This window comes from Poecilia latipinna, unplaced genomic scaffold (genome assembly GCF_001443285.1).
Source record: "Poecilia latipinna isolate Pla-1442-1.1 unplaced genomic scaffold, P_latipinna-1.0 Scaffold1843, whole genome shotgun sequence".
Taxonomy (NCBI): Eukaryota; Metazoa; Chordata; class Actinopteri; order Cyprinodontiformes; family Poeciliidae; genus Poecilia; species Poecilia latipinna.
The window spans coordinates 28,035-46,135 of NW_015114459.1; the positions used below are offsets into that span (position 1 = coordinate 28,035).

The 18,101-nt window shown below is 37.6% G+C and overlaps 1 protein-coding gene across 2 annotated transcripts in view; it reads left to right on the plus strand.

Moving 5' to 3' along the window:
- LOC106934687 (ankyrin-3-like) overlaps positions 1–18,101 on the plus strand; it is a 107,319-nt gene that overhangs the window by 3,849 nt on the left and 85,369 nt on the right. The window contains exon 1 of one of the 2 annotated variants that reach the window (XM_015014742.1): positions 11,278–11,661. The exons of the other annotated variant lie outside the window; for it this stretch is intronic. Coding sequence (XP_014870228.1) covers positions 11,596–11,661 — 66 coding nt within the window. The 5' untranslated portion in view covers positions 11,278–11,595. Of the gene's footprint in view, positions 1–11,277; positions 11,662–18,101 lie in introns of those variants that run through there. 2 annotated transcript variants of the gene reach the window in all.

The following is an 18,101-nucleotide window of genomic DNA, read 5'->3' on the forward strand; positions in this document are numbered from 1 at the left end:
TTGTGATTTAAATATTAAGGCATAAATGGTGAGAAACTATTACTTTCCATGGAGTATAAAATGTGTGTTGTCACTCAAAGGGCTATTTTTTTTTGCCACTCTTCAAAAAAGAAAACAACAAAAAAAGAGGATGATGGTAATCGGGATAAAAAGTGTCCAAAGATCACAGGAGTAAATAATAGCATCTTGGCATCACCAAGTCACCATAAAAGCCATCAGAGACTATGCAGAGTGGACAAAAGTCAACACATTTCTGTTAAAACGTGACCATGACAAATCATTTCTGCATTTTTTCCACCAACATTGACCGATATTTGGAACGGGTCATAATTCATTCCTTTTTTCACGAAGGCCACAGCTCCAGCTGAAGAAAAGCTCACTGTTGAAGAACTATAGCAAAGAGACACATTATTGGTTTAGCAACTATTAAGCATCAACTACATGCACCAAGGTTGCCTTTTCTGTCCTGCCATCACAAACATGAATCCTTGCAATTTCAACTATCTGCTGGAACGGTTACCGGAACTGTGTGCTTTGGTCGGATATCGCCACGATTGAGTTTTTCCAACAAGTGTCATGAAAGTAGAGCATCGGCGATGCAGTAGACCTGTTCTCTACCAAAGACCCTCATGATGCATGACATTATAAGCTCTTTAAAATACAATGTTTCTTTAAAAAAAAAAAATCTGATTTGAACTCTGGCAGAAAACCACAAAACTTCAGATGCCAAGAAAGTGTCCAAAATCCCATGATGTATTAAGTTTACAAGCCTGCTAAATGTGGCTAGTTTTATAGCCCGAACATACTGGCATAGGCATCTTCATCGTCTTTGTGTTCTTATTAATTTGTCTTAGGTGATGCTTTCCAATCGCCCTGCTGACTGTGAGGAGAGATGCCCCATTCAGCTGACTCAGTGGGCTGCAGGGGAGGCAGTGAGCTCACTGATTCGCCCACCGGCTGCATTTCAGAACTGTGTATTGTAGTGAAGAGGGCAAACATGACCTCAGTCATGGTGAGCTAATGCCAAGTCACTGAATTACTGTGTTTGAGAAGGCGATAAAGTATTTGGTAAACACCTGTCGGTGTCCTTCCAAAGAGCAGTTGTAAAATGCGTGTTGCCAGAGCTACGAACAAACATGGAGGATCAGTGGTTTTTGTGTGCTGACTTAGCGCTATTAGCACTATTCTGTTTGCTCTCAAGAGTGAATGTGTAACTTCCTGCCAACCGCATGTGGTGTTAATCTGAGGTCGCTTTCGTCAGGACACCCAGGCATGCCTCGTGAAGTAGCAGAGCCAGACACACAGTGGGACAGCATAGACAAGTCTGTGGAAACTGAATGGCATCTATTGTCAAATAATCAGCCTGGATCATCCTGATGGCTGCAAACAGAAGCTGGTTGAGGTGCAACTCATTTCACTGGAAACATGGTCTGGATTTGTGTACATGTCCAAAGCGTTATTTGTAAAAAAAAAAAAAGATTAATGTTTAAGAAATTGGATCTGACTTCACATCTGTCCAGACGGATTAACATTCAGAGAAACTAGAGAATTGCCAATTACTCAGTTCTTGCTTTGATGGGAGATCAGCTGATCAAACACTGGGAATTATGTGGGTTGTATTACTTTTTTCTTCACTAAACTGAAACGTCTCACCATTTTCTGGTTTTGAATGTGTCAACCGGCAGTCTGTGCTTTGATGTTATTTGAGTTTAATAAAGGCTAGGGTAGTGAAGGCTAGGGCAGAATGTTGGACACACACAGGAAATCTTGGTTTTCCTTCATTTTGTCTTGAACTCAAGACTGTGAAACTACGATCGCAGGAGGGTTAATGCGTGCGTTTTGTTTATGATACGCCCCATTATGTGCAGCATATTGGACATTATTACTGTGTCGGATAATAAGCTTGTTTGGATAAAAAAAATATCCAAACAAGACAACATCCTACTGTAGACCAGCTGGACAGAACAGACAAGATGTAGTCCTGTAGTAACATCTGACACAGCAAGAAAGAATGAGCCAATAAATGAATGGATGAATACGTACCAGTGTGTCACTTGTTATTATCGACTGAGACAGTAAGAGATACAAAAACTCCAAGCCGGGCAGTCGCACCGACTGTCCCCACTACAGACTGGTGGATTATGTCTGTGAGCTGTAAGGATTCAAATGGGTGAACATTCAACCAGCAGAGTCTCTCCCTCTGGATCTCCGCAGCTCCTCCAGAATTACTCTGAATAATGCTCCCCTGTCGCTTTAGGTTGACTGCTATGCCTTGGTGGATTTACGGTTGTGCCATGTATTCAGTGAGATGTTCAAAATTGGGATGTTGTTTTGCTACCGAACCCTGCTTGAAACTTCTCCACAGTTTTATCTCTGATCTTTCTGCTTTGTTCGTCAACGTTAATCTTGCTGTTTGCCCTCTGATGTTCTCTAACAAAGATCTGAGCTTTTCACAGAGCAGCTGTATTTATACTGAGATTAAATTACACACCGGTGGCCTATTCACCTGTTAGATGGTTGCTTAACGCAGTTGGTTGCACAGGATTTCTTTTTAGCATTATCAGATAAAGGCGAATGAATGCAAACTTAATTCACGGTCTTTGGATTTTCACTGTTAAATAAATAAATAAATAAATGTTGACAATGCAATGTAACATTTTGCTTCTACTTCATAATCTTGCACTACTTTGTGTTGGTCTCCCAGATAACGTCCTGATGAATAGATTAAGGTTCAAATATGACAAAAATGTGAAAGGAAGAGTGAATACTTTTACAAATACACAGAGTTACACAGGGTTATGTTAACTTAGCAATATAGGGTTGTTTCGGCAAGTAACGTAGAGCTACATAAATGTTATGAAATGACAGTTTTAGGAAGGTAACGAAAGCCTTAACAAAATAAATTAACAAAACATATTTAACCTGACTAAATTGTGCAGTTAAAAAGTAAGAGGTTGTTTGAGTTTTTTTTATTTTTATTTATTATTACATCACAGTAATACTGTTAATAATCTAAATCGTTATTGTTTGTTAAAATATTCTTCCACTAACAATGTGATGGAAATATGTTTAGTGATTTTTTTTTTATTTTTTTTTATTTATCTCCCCCCCCGTCCCCCGCATCAACCTATTGGAGAGTATTTTTAAAGAAAAACTACACAAAGCTTGCTGTTGGCACCTGTTTCAGGACAGATAATTTGATCATGAAATAACGAGTACGTCACTGGTTCCTAAGTGCTCGCTGGCAGAACGTGAGTGGGGATCCAAGTTTTCCAGCTGGGCTCCCATCGCTGTGCAGCTCGCCAGCCTTGGTGATGAGACCATTTTAGGCGTGGAACCATGTCCTTTTTGCATCCATTAGCATTGTGTTAGTGCGTCGATCCCAAGACAAAGACAGATTGTAAATCAAAGGAGGGAGCCTTTGGGACTGCTGTTTGTGTGTCTGCTATTTCTCAGTTGTCGTGTGTGTTTGCGTGGGCGCGTGCGTGTGTCTGTGTGTGAGAGCGAAAGTGTTTTGCTTTTTTTTTCTTTCTTTCTTTTGTGTAAGTGAGTCTCTCTTGCTTTACGACTGTTTAACCTTTTTGTTTAACACTTCTTTTTTACATGGGTGTTGCAGCAGGAGACATGTCCGATTATGTTAGCTGATGGGAGAGATCCAATTTTTTTTTTTTTTTTACTACACATTCTTTTCAATCTTTGGTGCTGAATAAACAGGCAGCACTAAACTACCAGAAAGCACACAGTAAAGTTAAAGGAATCCTTCGTTGGTGCACAGATCAGAATTGACCATTTTCTGCCTTTCTTTGAAGTCTGACCTGCTGATTATTATTATTATTATTTTTAATTTTCCTACGGGTTATATCACATTAAAAGAGACAAAATCTGCTGCATGTTTATAAGATGCAGCATAGAATCAAGAAGTTACATTAACTGATTAAAGAGTACACTGTTGGTAGATGCACTTTTCCAAAATAGAGAGATTGTTAGTGCTGATGAATCTAATTAATATGGAAGATGATATTTGAGCCGCTGATGACCAGAGACAATCGAAAGAAAATAAGTCCACTCTATATGTCAATTTGGGAGGACAAAAAAGTTTATTTAACCCCCCCCCAAGTAATTTAATGCTCATCTGGAAGTACTTGTTGAGAGCTGAACCCAGGGTCATTGCACTCATGGTGACCTTTCCATCCCAGCTGGTGCATTTTCAGGCACATGACTCCTGGACTGAATGTTAGCCTGTCTGAATCTGAGAGTATTGGAGGAGCAGATTGAGGCCCAGGCATAAATAAACTACTGAATCTATTGATTGAGATAATCTCTTTCATGCTGAACTTCCTCTTGAAAGCTTTTTTTTTTTTTTTTTGAGGGTTGCCATGGAGAAATCCTGCCACTCTAATGTTGTTACCATAGGGATTCATCTTTCGCCATGGTGCTGCCTTGGTAACAGAGTATGAACTCAGACTAATTTCCTCCTGTCTGGTCTTCATCAAGATTCTCTCTCAAATGAGGTCATTAGTATGCAAGGGGCATCAAAAATAGTTTTTGTCTTTCTTATTATTAATTTGGACATTCATCGTTGGTTTAGTGTCTGAACTGTAATCTTAGACTTCAGATGTGGAGACAGTGGTGGTGGGAGGAAATGTAAACAAATGAAGCAGGCAATGAGTAAAAATCAGATAAAAGCAAACAGAAACGGTTAATAATGATTTTTCTTTTTTTTTTGGTTTCGATTACACAAAAAACCTGATCTTTATCAAGTACTAGTATTTGGACATTCCTTCACGTCAGGCAACGTGGTGACAGACATAAAACTTTAAGGCAAGGTGCAGCCTTTGTGGGAATTTTGTTCTTAGAAGAAAATAAACACATTTATATTAATTTCAAAACTACCTTTTAAAAAAAATCCCCTGATGTGGAGCCAACACAAGCCTTAGTGTTTTGCCTTTGCTGCGGGGGTGACCGTTTTACCATGAGCCAAAACGCTACATTCTGTCATCTGCCATTTTGACCAGAGATTTCACAATTTACTACCTAGAGTCGCCTGCAACAGGTTCACACCTGCAGCGAGCTCAGGTTTTCACAAGAAATTTCTTTGAAGCAGATGTGGGCCTTCATGTGCCATAGATTTTTGCATACAACGTTAATCTGATCACATATTTTGCTTCTGAACCATCAGTGTGAAAAATATGCAAAGTTAGGATGATATAGGTTCATATGGATGTTGCAACATTGGTGGCAACATTGGTGTTCCTTGTCTATTAGCTGATAGATTAAAAAGGCCGTGCACCAAGATATTCTGCAATTTCTTCAAATGCTGTGGTATAACTTCCAAATATGTAAAGGCAGTGCTGTTCAGGTTTAATTGAAATGCTGAACAAGTTGAGGCAGGCTGAGTAGCTTCAGTCTGCTCTCATTTGGTCTGTTTAAAACATATTTTCAGTCATCCAGGTTGCAGCAGCGTTTTAATAGAGGAGTCCTCCATGGATCCAAAATGCTTCTTCAAAAGTGAATAAGTTGACACAAGATGGGGACGGTGGTGGCGCAGGTGTAAAGCGCACATCCCATATATGGAGGCCTTAGTATGCAACCATCACTGGTTCGAGTCCCAGCACATTGACCTTTTGCGGCATGTCTTACTCGATTTCCTGTCCGACAACTTTCAAATAAAGGCTACTAGAGCGAGGAAAAAAAAAAAATAAAAAAATAAATAAATATGATTTTTGAACCAAGAAAAAAAATGGACACATTTAGTAAATTTTGCATTTTTACATTTGTGAAGGTAGGACAGAGGATTTTTTTTCTCCAAAAAAAAATCAAATACCATGTTAGCTGAAGCTAATTGTTGTTACTGAAACTTGGTAACCATGAAATGGCAGTCTTTGGTGTAGTTTTCTAACGGCAAGCTTTAAAGACAATTTTAATCTTCCTCTTAATTTTGTCATCCCTGTTTGTGGTGTCGAGCCCACCTTTGAAGACGAAGCTGCTCCTCAGTCCTGCAACTTCCAGGCTAATTACCACCAGCAATTAGCAGACACCTGGTGGAACTGTGCAGCTATTGAGCTCATCATATGAGCTACTTCTCAGTGAAACGCTGGAAAAAAAATAAAAAAAAATAAAATGTTTTATGGGTTAAAAATGCAGCGCTGTTGTGATGACTTCCCAAAGGTGGAGTTTCAGAAAGAGCAAGAGTTTCTTAGAGACAGAGACCCAATTTAAAGGTGTTCAATTACACAGTTAAGTTGATTTTAAGTCGTATTTGATACATATGGCATTTTTACAACAACCGGAGGTAACATAGTTACTTGTTTGTGCTATAAAATTGCACTGTGTGGCTGGGAAACTTTTAATACAGCTCCTTTAATGAAGTCATTCTTCATTTTCATATTAAATAGAAATTGGAATGGGTGCCAAAAAGAGAGAATAGTTCAACATTGATTTTTTTCTACTCTTAACAAATAGAATCAATATAATCATTTTTCTAAATTTGTCTGTCAGATAATTTCACTGCAATAAATGATGAATTAATTTGAATGTTTTTAGCTAATCTACCAGAAATGATGTCACACACACACACACACACACACACACACACACACACACACACTGCAGTTTTTAGTCAAACTTATTGTTATTCTGAGATAACTCCATACAGTTATTGTTGTTTGCGTCAAACATGCAAACACCTTTTCTTGCAAAGCAGTCTGAGGCCACTCGGCAAACCAGAACACATTTTTCTGTCTCAGACCTTCACTGCCTTCCCATAAATTAGACAGAATAAATCTCATGTTACATTTATGCAGGCAGATTCCAACTCCAGCGTCTCTCTCTTTCACAGCGCTTCCCATTTTTCTTGTTTACTCTGCGGTAGTAACTGAAGAAATTAATGACCCCTCATATTTCCCCTGTGAAATCTGAAGTTTCATGTTTACTTATCATCGAGGCCTAAATGAACAGCGCATCCTCCTCTCGAGCTGATCGTTTTGCTCCCATTAGCATCCCACTGTTCCTGACCACCCTCTAGCTCCAATAACCAACATCTCTCTTTGTCTTTGTCTGTTATTATTCAGAGTTATGGAGCACTTACAGTGCAATCATTAAAAAAAAAAAAAAAAGAAAAACACTCTCCTTTCCTGCAGGCATCTAATGGCTGGTTGAAAGGGTTACTATCAGCTAGAAGGATATTGAGTTACTGCTCTTTGGTTGGATGCAATCAGGGAGAGACACATTATTATTATGTGTGCGTGAAAGTGAAGGTGTGTTTGAGTTGTCGTTTTCAATTTGCGCCGAGTAATGAGGAGACGCTCCGAAGAGGCAGAGCTGGAAGAACAGAGAAGTGCTACAAATGTTGATATCTGTCAGTAAGAAGGACATTTTCACAGTACGAGTAAAAGTATAACAGTTACACATTTCACTGTTGTTTCAGCGAAACAACAGTGAAACATGATTTAACATATTATTATTATTCCAACATATTATTGCCATATTGTATTGGTTATTGCAGTTATAGTAATGATGTCTAAAATGTTTATGATGTTTATTTTTGATATAAAGAGCTAAGCATTAGTTTTTATACCAACATCTCTAAATGTCATATAGAAGCATAGATGAGAAAGAGAGGAGTGAGGACTGAATTTGTTGCAAATGACGTTGCAATATTTATCAAAAATATGGTTATCAGATTTTTATTTTTTTTTTTAAATATCATGCAGCCCTTATGGTCCTTTAGCTTCATTGCAGAAAAGTTTATTTTTCTTCTTAGAAACAAGAAGTATCTTTTCTACCAGCTGACCAATAGCGCACTAGAACAAGTGGGTCAAGGGAGGACGCTGTTCTAATATTCCAAAAGCTAGAGAAAACTCCGGCCACTTTGTAACTTTCTTTGAAGTGACATTATGAATGCTATGATGGGAAAGTCTAGGATTTTTAAGGCAGGTTTTCAAAGTCTTGGAACATCTTGAAGCCTGTAATCCGACTGTACCTCACTGTAATATGATATACCTACTTTATTTGGAAAAACATGCAACTATTTTTAAAACTCCTGCTGAAAATGGAACAATCCTACAATTTTAGACTAGTAAAGCAGCAGAAACACAAACATAAAATATTATAACAAGTAGGAGTATAGACTTTGTCTAAATATTTTACAGGAAGCAACAAATTGAGGAAAAGTCCATCAATATAACTTTGTTTGTAGCAGTTTTAAAACTAACTTTTAAATCCTCTATATATGATAAATGACCCATCTCTGCCCTCTTAAGTAAGAAAGTTTACAGAATGAATACCTTTCAAATAGAGTGCTGGCGGAAGGCTACAAATAAATCTGATAAGGCTTTATTACTTGAATTTTATGCTCGCAATTAGACATGCAGGATAACGCCACTTCAGATTTCTTTACAGAAACTTTCCAGGAAATCAAACTTTCACCTCTCAAGTCAATCATTTAATAAGGAAGGTCTGAGTTTAACAGGAAAGCTATTTTGAGGAGCAGGTTTTTGACTGTTTTTCCTCATCTGTGTTTCTGGGCAGAATGTTTAAAGTTGAGCAAACTGCTCTTTGAGTGGTAGTACTCACAACTAAAGAAAATTATGCTACTTTATGGGTTTTAATTGCATCAAGTTTTACATTTTTAGAAGTAATTTGGAAAACTGAACTTTAGTTTTTATTTGTAATAGCAAGCTCTGGCCACCAGGTGTCATGCTACACGCTTCAGTTGAGTCAGAATCTGTTTACAGTATAAACATGAGAGGTCAATGGTCTCATATGAAATATGACACAAAATCACGCCTTAAAATGAACCTTTTATTGTGACACCTGTAGGATGAGCCTAATTCCTGCAGACATAACATTTAACAGACTGAATCAGTAGCTCTGTCTTAGAATGAAATAATGAATAGCCTCGGTTACAATCCCTAAATGCTTTTGCTTCTCGGTGTACGGTACACTTATAATTGTAATGGGTAAAGTAAACTCACACTGGAATAATCCACTCACAAAAACAGACTCCATTTGAGTGCAATAATCCACCACCATGGGGGATTTCCTGCCTTTGTTCATTATTGATAAGGAAGCAGTAGGTTAGCAGTGACTGTTTGCAAGGTCTTCCTTCACTTTTGTCTTGGTTAGTGAAGAGTAGTTCATAATTTTATAACTTTCTCCTCATTCATTATTTAGTCTCCTGGTAAAAAATTGTACCTATGCTTGAGTTTGTAATATAATCTTTAGGTTGTGTTTATGAGCAGAACACCATTAAGGATGCATTAGCCAATCAATCTATCACTATTTTGGCTTGCAAGCCCATGAGAAACCACATATTATTTGACGCACACTGTTTTGAGTTTGGTATGAGTCAGCTCAGTTGTTTGTTTTTTTCTTCATAGAAGCTACACCTGGCCTGGTGTTTTATTTAGCTGTGCCACCTACCTGGACGGGGCTACAGCTGAGCTACTACCTTTAATAACCTATTGTTCTCTTTCTGTGGATGATGATTTATCCGGTATTCTTTTAACGTCAATGGGATTTTTTTTCTTCTGATGAAATAAAAGCTATTAAATGATAAATGTATCTGGCCTGGGTTTAAAGGTGTCTCTCTCTTAGACATTGCAACAGGATGAGCCCAAGACATAACCATCAACCTAAACCAGGGGTCACAAACTCCAGTCCTCAAGGGCTACCATCCTGCAACGTTTAGATTCACCTCTACTCCAAAATGTCTGAATTCCCTCACCAACATTCATTCCTCTCTGCAATAGGCTGGAAAGGAGCAGTTTATTTGATCCAGGTGTGTTTGAGCAGAGATGCATCTAAAAGTTACAGGATGGTAGCCCTCGAGGACTGGAGTTGGTGACACCTGACCTAAACTGTCTGCTAAAAAGCAGCCAAGTAGCACAGAATAACTCCGGAGGAGCTGCAGAGACAACACACCTTACATGAAAGAGTCATTTGATAGGAAAATTATATTGAACTCCACAAAGTGGAAGAGCGGTTTGAAGAAAACCATTGTTTGCCAGGGACCTCATAGGGGACAGAACAGGAAAGAAGATGTTACGGTCACATGAGACAAAAAATGTAACAAAGAACAAAAATCCTACCCAGAGTGAGACATGGTAGCAGAAATTGAATGTTGTGGGAGTATTTTTTCTTCAGGAGGGAGAGGGTCGCTGGTCAGAGTTGATGAGAGGGTGGTTGGGGTTAAATACCTGATAAAAAACCTGTGGCTGTGAAAATACATGAAACTGGAGTGGAGCTGTATATCTTAGCAGGACAACTACCTTAAACACAGCCAGTGCTGCGATAAAAAGGTTCAGATCAATGCACTTTTGTGTGCGAGAGTGGCATGTTCAAAGTTCAGACCCACATAAAATTAAGAATTTATGGCATTAGTGGAAATTGAGGCTCATAGACACGCTTCATCTAGTTTGATTGAGCTAGGTTCATCCTAGTAACATCATTTCTCCATGAATATTTGTGCAAGGTACACTGAAGTAGCATTGCTAGGTTTCTGTCAGTTGAAAGTGGCAATCAGTATAGAACTGACTGAATGTTAATTGGGTTAATTTTATGGATTTAACATAAATTGAGAGATTTGATAGTGTACAAGACGATTTCCAGTTGGATGTAGCACTCATCTATGCCCTGTCTTCTTTTTTTTCTCCCATCCCCCAACAGTTGTCTTTGAGCTGTCAGCTAGTTGTGTGTAATGTAGAGTGAGAGGAAACAATTACAAGTTTTTGACTTTTACAAAAAAAAAAAAAGGTTTACTGTTGTGAAGACGTTGGCCAATTATTCGGCATATGTGGGATCGATCCATCTTAATGTGCAGTTGGATACAATAGAATTGTCTTTATTTTATTTATTTTTTGTTACTAAAACACTTAAAAAAACATTAAGATTATCTTTTATACCATACAAATACATTAAGAAATCTGTCTGTTAAATGTAAATGTTTAAATGATAGTGGAATAATATATGTGTAGTTGCAGAGTATATATATGTGTAGTTGCAGAGTATATATATATATATATATATATATATATATATATATATATATATATATATATATATATAACTAACTGTAAAAATTGTTCAGATATTTGGCCCATGCCTGTTATTGGGTTTTTATTAAATTTATTTCTTAGATTTTCCTTTTTTTTTTTTTACTTTTTCAAGAGGTCTGTAAGAGGCACACAGACACAAACAACCTGTAGATGAGCTGGCAATGATTGCTATTAATACTCAAGCCCCCATGCTGTAGCTTGTTGCTGCTGTGATCTCACTTGTTGGAGCGTGTGGGAGGCGACCACAGGTAGAGAAGCGAACTGGACGAGAAAAAAGGAGAGGGGGAACAGAGGCGAAGGGAAAGAGCCAGAATGTGCATCTCTCCATCGCTTCAGCCTCTGAGCCTCGCTGGCTCCTCTCCTCATGCTCAGAGTGGGTTTGTGTGTGAAAGTGGGTGTGAGCGGCTGAGCGAGTTGTTCTCTGCGCGCTTCCAGAGTGGCCGCCACTCCACCCGTCCACTCATTCATGTTGGATTAACAAAAACAGCCTTTTTGGACCTGACGCACACAGCTGTTCGGGCTTCTCACAGCTGCCGGGATGAGTGAGGAAGCTAAAGAGAAATCCACAGGGAAGTCGGCTCACCGCAAGAAGAAGGGAAAGAAGGTAAAAGACGCTCAGAGCTTTTATAAACAGCACGGAGTCACTGCTGGGGTTAAAACAGAAATCATCATAGTAAGTCAGAGAATGGACAGCAGGACAAAAGACGTTTTAAAATGGTTGGTTTTTAAGCCTTTTGTTCTCGGGAGATGAATTTTCTCCACGTTGTTGATGAGTGGCAGCTCTTGCTTTTGTTGCTAAGAGACTTCAGTGAGTGATTTGATGACATGATAATTTGATGTGCCTTATCTTAGCAAAACCATTTTAGTTTTTTTTTTTTTTAGTTTTTAAGTATTTTTTGTGTGTCGGGTGGCTTCAGTTGATTATTGAGGTAGACAGGAAAGAAGTGAATTTTTTTTTTTTTTTTCTGGTTTGTTGAATATTAAAATCATCTTGTGTATTAAACCATCCTAATCTGTGGTCATTGAACACCTATTAATGTCGATGTGTGAACAGAATAATAAAAGAATAAATGTAGGAAGGAGGATATTTGAGGATCAGATGAGTCAGGATGAAGGAACAATGACGAGCATTGAAAGGAGGGATAGCGGTGGGATTGGTGGTGATGGAGGACTGAAGATCATAATGCAGGACAGGATGTAAAAAAAGAGAAGAGAGAGGTGAGGTCACAAGTGTCAGTTTTTCTTTTTCTGTGTTCTGTGACGTCTGTGCCATGAGCTCATTCAGATTGGTCCAGTACAGCATCGATTAGATTAGACGCAAACACTTAAAATGCCTTCTCACCACCTGCTTAGCAAAGACATTTGGATTTATAGGCTCACTTATAGGCAGGTTGAATATCTGAGTGTCTGTGCGGCTTTTACCATCGATGCAACCTAAGAGAAGTGTCATTTTCTGGTCTTATTACAGAGGTCTTTGTCATGGAACACCTAAAAGTATTTCTTTTAGTAGCAGAAAGCAACTGGTTTATTTTTAAACATTGCAATGATTCTGTTATATACACTTTTTTTATTATTTTTTTTTACAGAGAACAAATGTTTTGATATTGCTTTAGTGTTACCTACCAATCAGAGGTTCTGTGGCCAGCTTCTGTTACCAATTTTGAAGTTTTCTGTTTTATAGCCATTGTATGTCAGGAATGACACCTTGTGTACAGCAAGTTGGGCGGCAGAATTTGTTTGAGGTTCTGTCCCTTTCCTCAATGGCGAGTAGGGAAAACAGACAGTAACTTTGCTTGGAAACTAAAATAGAGCCGTGCTCAGTGCCATAAATCTTACTTTTATAATGCTGCGGTCATAAAAACGTCTCTCTGACAGATGCAGCTAATAACCTGCTTGGTGATTACCACAAAACAACAATTCCACAGTGTAAAACTCCTTTATTTAACTCAAGATGATTTTACAGTTTTTAATGTCGTATCTATGTACGTGAACATGATGATGGCATAAGTTTCTGTGAACATTTTCTGACTCTTTATAGCGGGTTTATTTAAATATTGAAATTAAAGCAACACATTTTTGCCATTTGCAAGCAAAAGGTGTGTATATGGTTGTGGCTAATAAAGTTAAAATATTTCTTATTTTTTGCCTTGTAAAGTGTGCAGTCTTTTAACACAGGTTTTTGCTGTAGACATGCTGGCTAAGCACCACCTAGTCTATGGGATCCAGTTTTATGTAAAGTCAGCTGTTCTTGGTTATTACCCTGCAGATATTCTCTATAGTCTTCCTTATTTTGCTGTGTAACAAGTTACTCTTTTTTCTCTGCGTGGATAATGAAGGTAACCTTTACTGAGCAAGATTTACTTTGTCTTTTGATGTTGCTATAGTATGTTCATGTTGAGGAGCCCTTTCAGTACTTGTTTTGTTGCTGTGTAACAAAGGTTCATTTTGTGTACTGGTAATGAGAATAAGAAAAAAAGGATAAAAGGAAAATTAATCTTTAGAGAAATTACCAGGAAAAAAAAAAAAAAGATTTAAAATGGTTATGGAGCAAGAGAGTGGGAGGTGGGCCTGGAGAATGAGGTAAAAATGATGAAGAGCATTTTTATTTTCTGTTTTGATTAACATTATCATAATCAATCTGCTTTAGATTACTGCATGAGGAATTTTATCAGCCTCTTGAATTAAACCAATTATCCTAATTGCCTTCTAAAAACTAATATGAGCAATGATTTTTTTTCTTAACATGGAGCTTGCTTTTTGTTTAAATTAAATAAAGGGATGAAGAGGTTTTGTATATTTTTCGAAAATATGATTTATCTATGCAACATCACTCATTATAGTAATAATCAAAGTGATGTCTATTTTTGATGACAAATTACACAACGAAACAAAAAAAAAAAGAAGCTGAAAACTAATTTGGTTAGTTAAAATGCTGCATACTGTACATCTCCTTAGAATTTGGTAAAATTTTGGTAGAATTGCCTTAAACTTTACTGCAATTTTTTTTTTGCTCAAATTTCTGCCCAATCCTACCAAGAGAACTGTTGCAACTTAGTCAGATTTGAATCCGCCTTTCTTCCACACACCTTTTTAGCTAGACTGAATGTGACATTTTTCATTGAGAGCTGCACCCATTTCTGCTAAATTTTAATTTTTTGGCTGATGCATTGAGATGTTGCTTCAAAACTTCCACATAGTCCATCCTCAGGACGTCACTTATTTGTGAAGTGCACCAGTCCTTTCTGCAACAACACATTGTGGTGCTGCCTTGTCTATATTTTCTAGATGGGATGGTGTTCTCAGGCCTGTAAGCTTTATTCTTTTTCTTTCAACGTCACAGTGGTCTCTCGAAATTCACCTTCATCGTAGCATAAGCCACGCCTCCGACAACTAAGGTCGTTGAGTGCATTTGCAAATCGTAATCTAAGTTTTATGTTTCTTTTGGAGTAATGTCTTCTTCCACTCAAAAACGCTCAAAAAAGTTAAGATATAATTAAATTAAATAAAAAAAGATATAATTAATTCTGTTAATCCTGACTGACCTAATACAGAAACAGTTGGTCTGATTTCATGTAATACAGTGAGAAAAACATTGCCTAAACTTCTGGTTTCAACTGAAGATCCAAAGAAAACATTTTTTGATTATAAGAGCTTAGCGAAGCTAATAATCATATCTAGGATCAAATGTTACTTTTACCAGATCTAATGTTGTGGCATGAGCATTCTGGAAAACTTGGTGGAAGTAACTGCACAAGTATGAAAGATCATATCAGGGTTTTTTTTTAATGCATCTCAGATCCCAATATAAAATGTAATAGCTTTCTCACTTAGGACACTGGAGTCATCCCTCTAGTAGTAGAGGCCAAAACAATGCTTTGAGTATCTTGATTTGTAAAATTTCCCAAATGCAGGAAAACTTAGAGCATGCCACAGTTTTAGGAGGAAGTGTGGGGAACAGAAGTAAGAAGGAGGAATGTAATGACAAACTGGAGGGACAGGAGTTCAGATAAAAAAGTTCACGATTCTGATGCAAGCTGCAGCCTTGACTGATGAGAGATGACTGTTGTGTTGCTGTGATTCTGCGGAGAAGAGACAGTTGGCGGTGATGTGAGAGAAAAGGAGAGGCTGAAGAAAAACAGATAAAAAGAGAAAAATACAGATTTTATTTATGTCAAAGAACAAAAAAATGAACAGGCCTGTTTTAGGAAATACGCGTTAGGCCAGATAAAGACATGGATAGGCAGGGAAAGGGAGGAAGGCTATTAAAAGGATAAAAAAAAACAAGATGAAGATGAGGAAGATGTAAAGCCATGTGTAAAAACAAAAAAAGGGTGAGGGGGGGAGGAGAGTGTTTTGCTTTTGCAAGAATTGCCTTCAGTGTTCTACTTGTTGCTAGGGACACATGTGAAAACGGTGTGGGTAACATGCTGAATGAGTAATCTGGGAAGATCCAAGGACTATCATACACCATTAAAGCGGCAAAGTGAGTGCTGTGTTGTGGGAGTTAAAGGTGAGAATTATACAAGCAGCAGAGATGCTTAGTGAGAGACGACCAAGATGAAGCCTATTAGCAAACTGTCGTCTGAGTTTAGAGGAGATTAATATATGCATTTTACTATTTCAACTACTACTGATTTCTCAGTAACAACAGCTTTTCAGTTTACATTTATGGTCATTTTAAGTTGTCCAAGAGTAGATCTGTTGCTTTGTGCTCTGAGTGATGTCATGCTTTATCATTCATTTTACATTGCCAAGGTAGTTGGACTTGTTCTTGTCAGTTTCTTCATTGTTTATTTTGCAGTAGTTGAACACTGAACAAATTAAAGCTGTGTTGGTTTTACATGTTTGGCCAAGCATGTGAAGTTATTAGTATACTTAAAAGTGCTACACTGCTGCAGAGTTAGCAAATAAATTTGTAATTCAGTACATTTGTGTTTGTGTTTTTTTTTTTTTTGTTTTTTGTTTTTTTTTAAAGAAACGTTTTAAGTTAAGTCACCACAGTTTTTCTGTATAGGATCGGTATTGGTCGATACTGAACCTCACATATCTGTATCGATATCATTTTATTCTATATTTTTAAATCTTACTTTTTTATCATATCTGAGGATTTTAGTTTCATGTTTGAGTGATTTTGTAAGGTAATTTTCCCTTGCATGTAGAGAAGACTGTCAAAAGTAAGACTCATGTCATGTTTTGATGAGTTATTACCGAATGTAAAAGGGACACAAGTAAGGTAGTTTTTATTTTTGACACCTAAAATCATAACGGATCTTAAACCTAAGATAAAAATGGTTCAGTTTAGTTGTTGAAAGATTAGACAGAAGTCCACAGGCCGGACTTCTGTCTAAAAGTAAGCACTGTTGCTTACTTTTTGCAAAACAGCAATACTACAAACTTGTTGCTCAAAAATGAAGTTCTACCAAGAGTGAAACAAATCAGATTTTTACTTCTTAGAGTAACCTGTCCAATTCACCCGGGAAATACAAGTGCTTTGTTTTGTTTTAAGCCCTGCGACTGTGACAGAAATGGAAGTCAAGGAAGGGGATGTGAGTTTAACACGAGGGATCCAAGAGCTTAGTAGATGTGTTAATGGATGTAACTATGACAACCAAAGACCCACTGGGAGAGGAAGGAAGTCATAGAAAAAGCATAGAGAGGTGGGAAGTTAGTCATCAGGTAGAGAGAAGAGCCAGCTTTACATTAAATAGCAACTGGGTTTACAGTACAAATTTACTTTACATTAGGTTCAACAGTGGTCTCTGACTAAACTGCATGAACTCAAGGCTTCAAACTGATATGAGCTGCCGTACTGCAGCTTCATCATATACACATACAACTTGGTATGCAGTTTTACATTTCTTCAGTGTAACTTTAGGCCCGTCTGTCTGAAATGTGTAACTAAAGACAGAAGGAAGGCGTGAACGACATCTTGCTAGAAATACCTCAGTGGCGTGTTGGATGGGAGATGCCAAATGCTGTATAAGCCGATCATTGAAAACTAATTTGCTGTATAAATACTTTTCACTAAACTTAATTGTGGAACTTTGTTAAAAAAAAAAAAAAGAAAAATGCTAATTGATGCATGGTAGAAAAAGTCTACACAGTTGAAGTGGCAGGTTTTTGGATGTAAAAAAAGATGCTATAATAAATAATTTCAGTTTTTTTTTTATTGAATGTGATATATCTTGCAATTAACTAAAACAATCTGTCTGGATAAAGAAGTAAAAAAATACATATAGCGGTCCTTATTGGATTCTGTCGACAGTTCCTTATTTTCATAATTTCCTCATGCCATGATTGTATAATGAATGAATTTATATGTTGCAATCAAGCACCTAGACATGCAAACTGCTTTTACCAACATTTGTGAAGGAATGTGTCAACCTCAGAAGGTTACTGAATCCCAGCATGGTGCTGTGATAGGATGCTACCTATCCACTGAGTCGATAAATGCTTCACTAATAAATATTCTATAGTCAAATGTTAGGTTGGTCATGTGACCTTCTGATGTTTGAGAACTATGTGAGGAGAGCTTGGGTTTCTATATCACCAAGTGCGACGCAAAGCGCTGAATGTAGTGTAACTCGAGCTGCCACTGAACTCTAGAACGGCTAAGGCGTGTCCAGCTAGTTATGTCTGGTATTCCAATGAACAATTTTTGTTACTTCAGCCTGCCAATGTATTTTAGACAATTTTATGCTCCCAAATATGTGGGACAGTTTGGGCTTGTCCACTTTCTCTTCCAGCATAATTTCATATCAGAGAGTAGAGAGTGTCATGATCCTTGTTTCTGTGTATTTATTTTGAAGGGTTTTCTGTGTTCAGTTTCTGTCCTGTGAGTCTCTGTCTCTGCGTCTTCCCTGTTGATTGTTTCCCGGGTGTGTCTAGTTACCTGATTACCCTCCCTGTGTATTTAAGTCCCTGTCTCTTGTCGGGTCCTTGTCAAACGTACGTCGTATGTCATTTGTCTGCCTGCCATCACAGTTAGAACTGTAAAGTCCTGTGTTGGTTTAGCTCTCTTTTTCAGTCCTTAGTTTTTCAGTT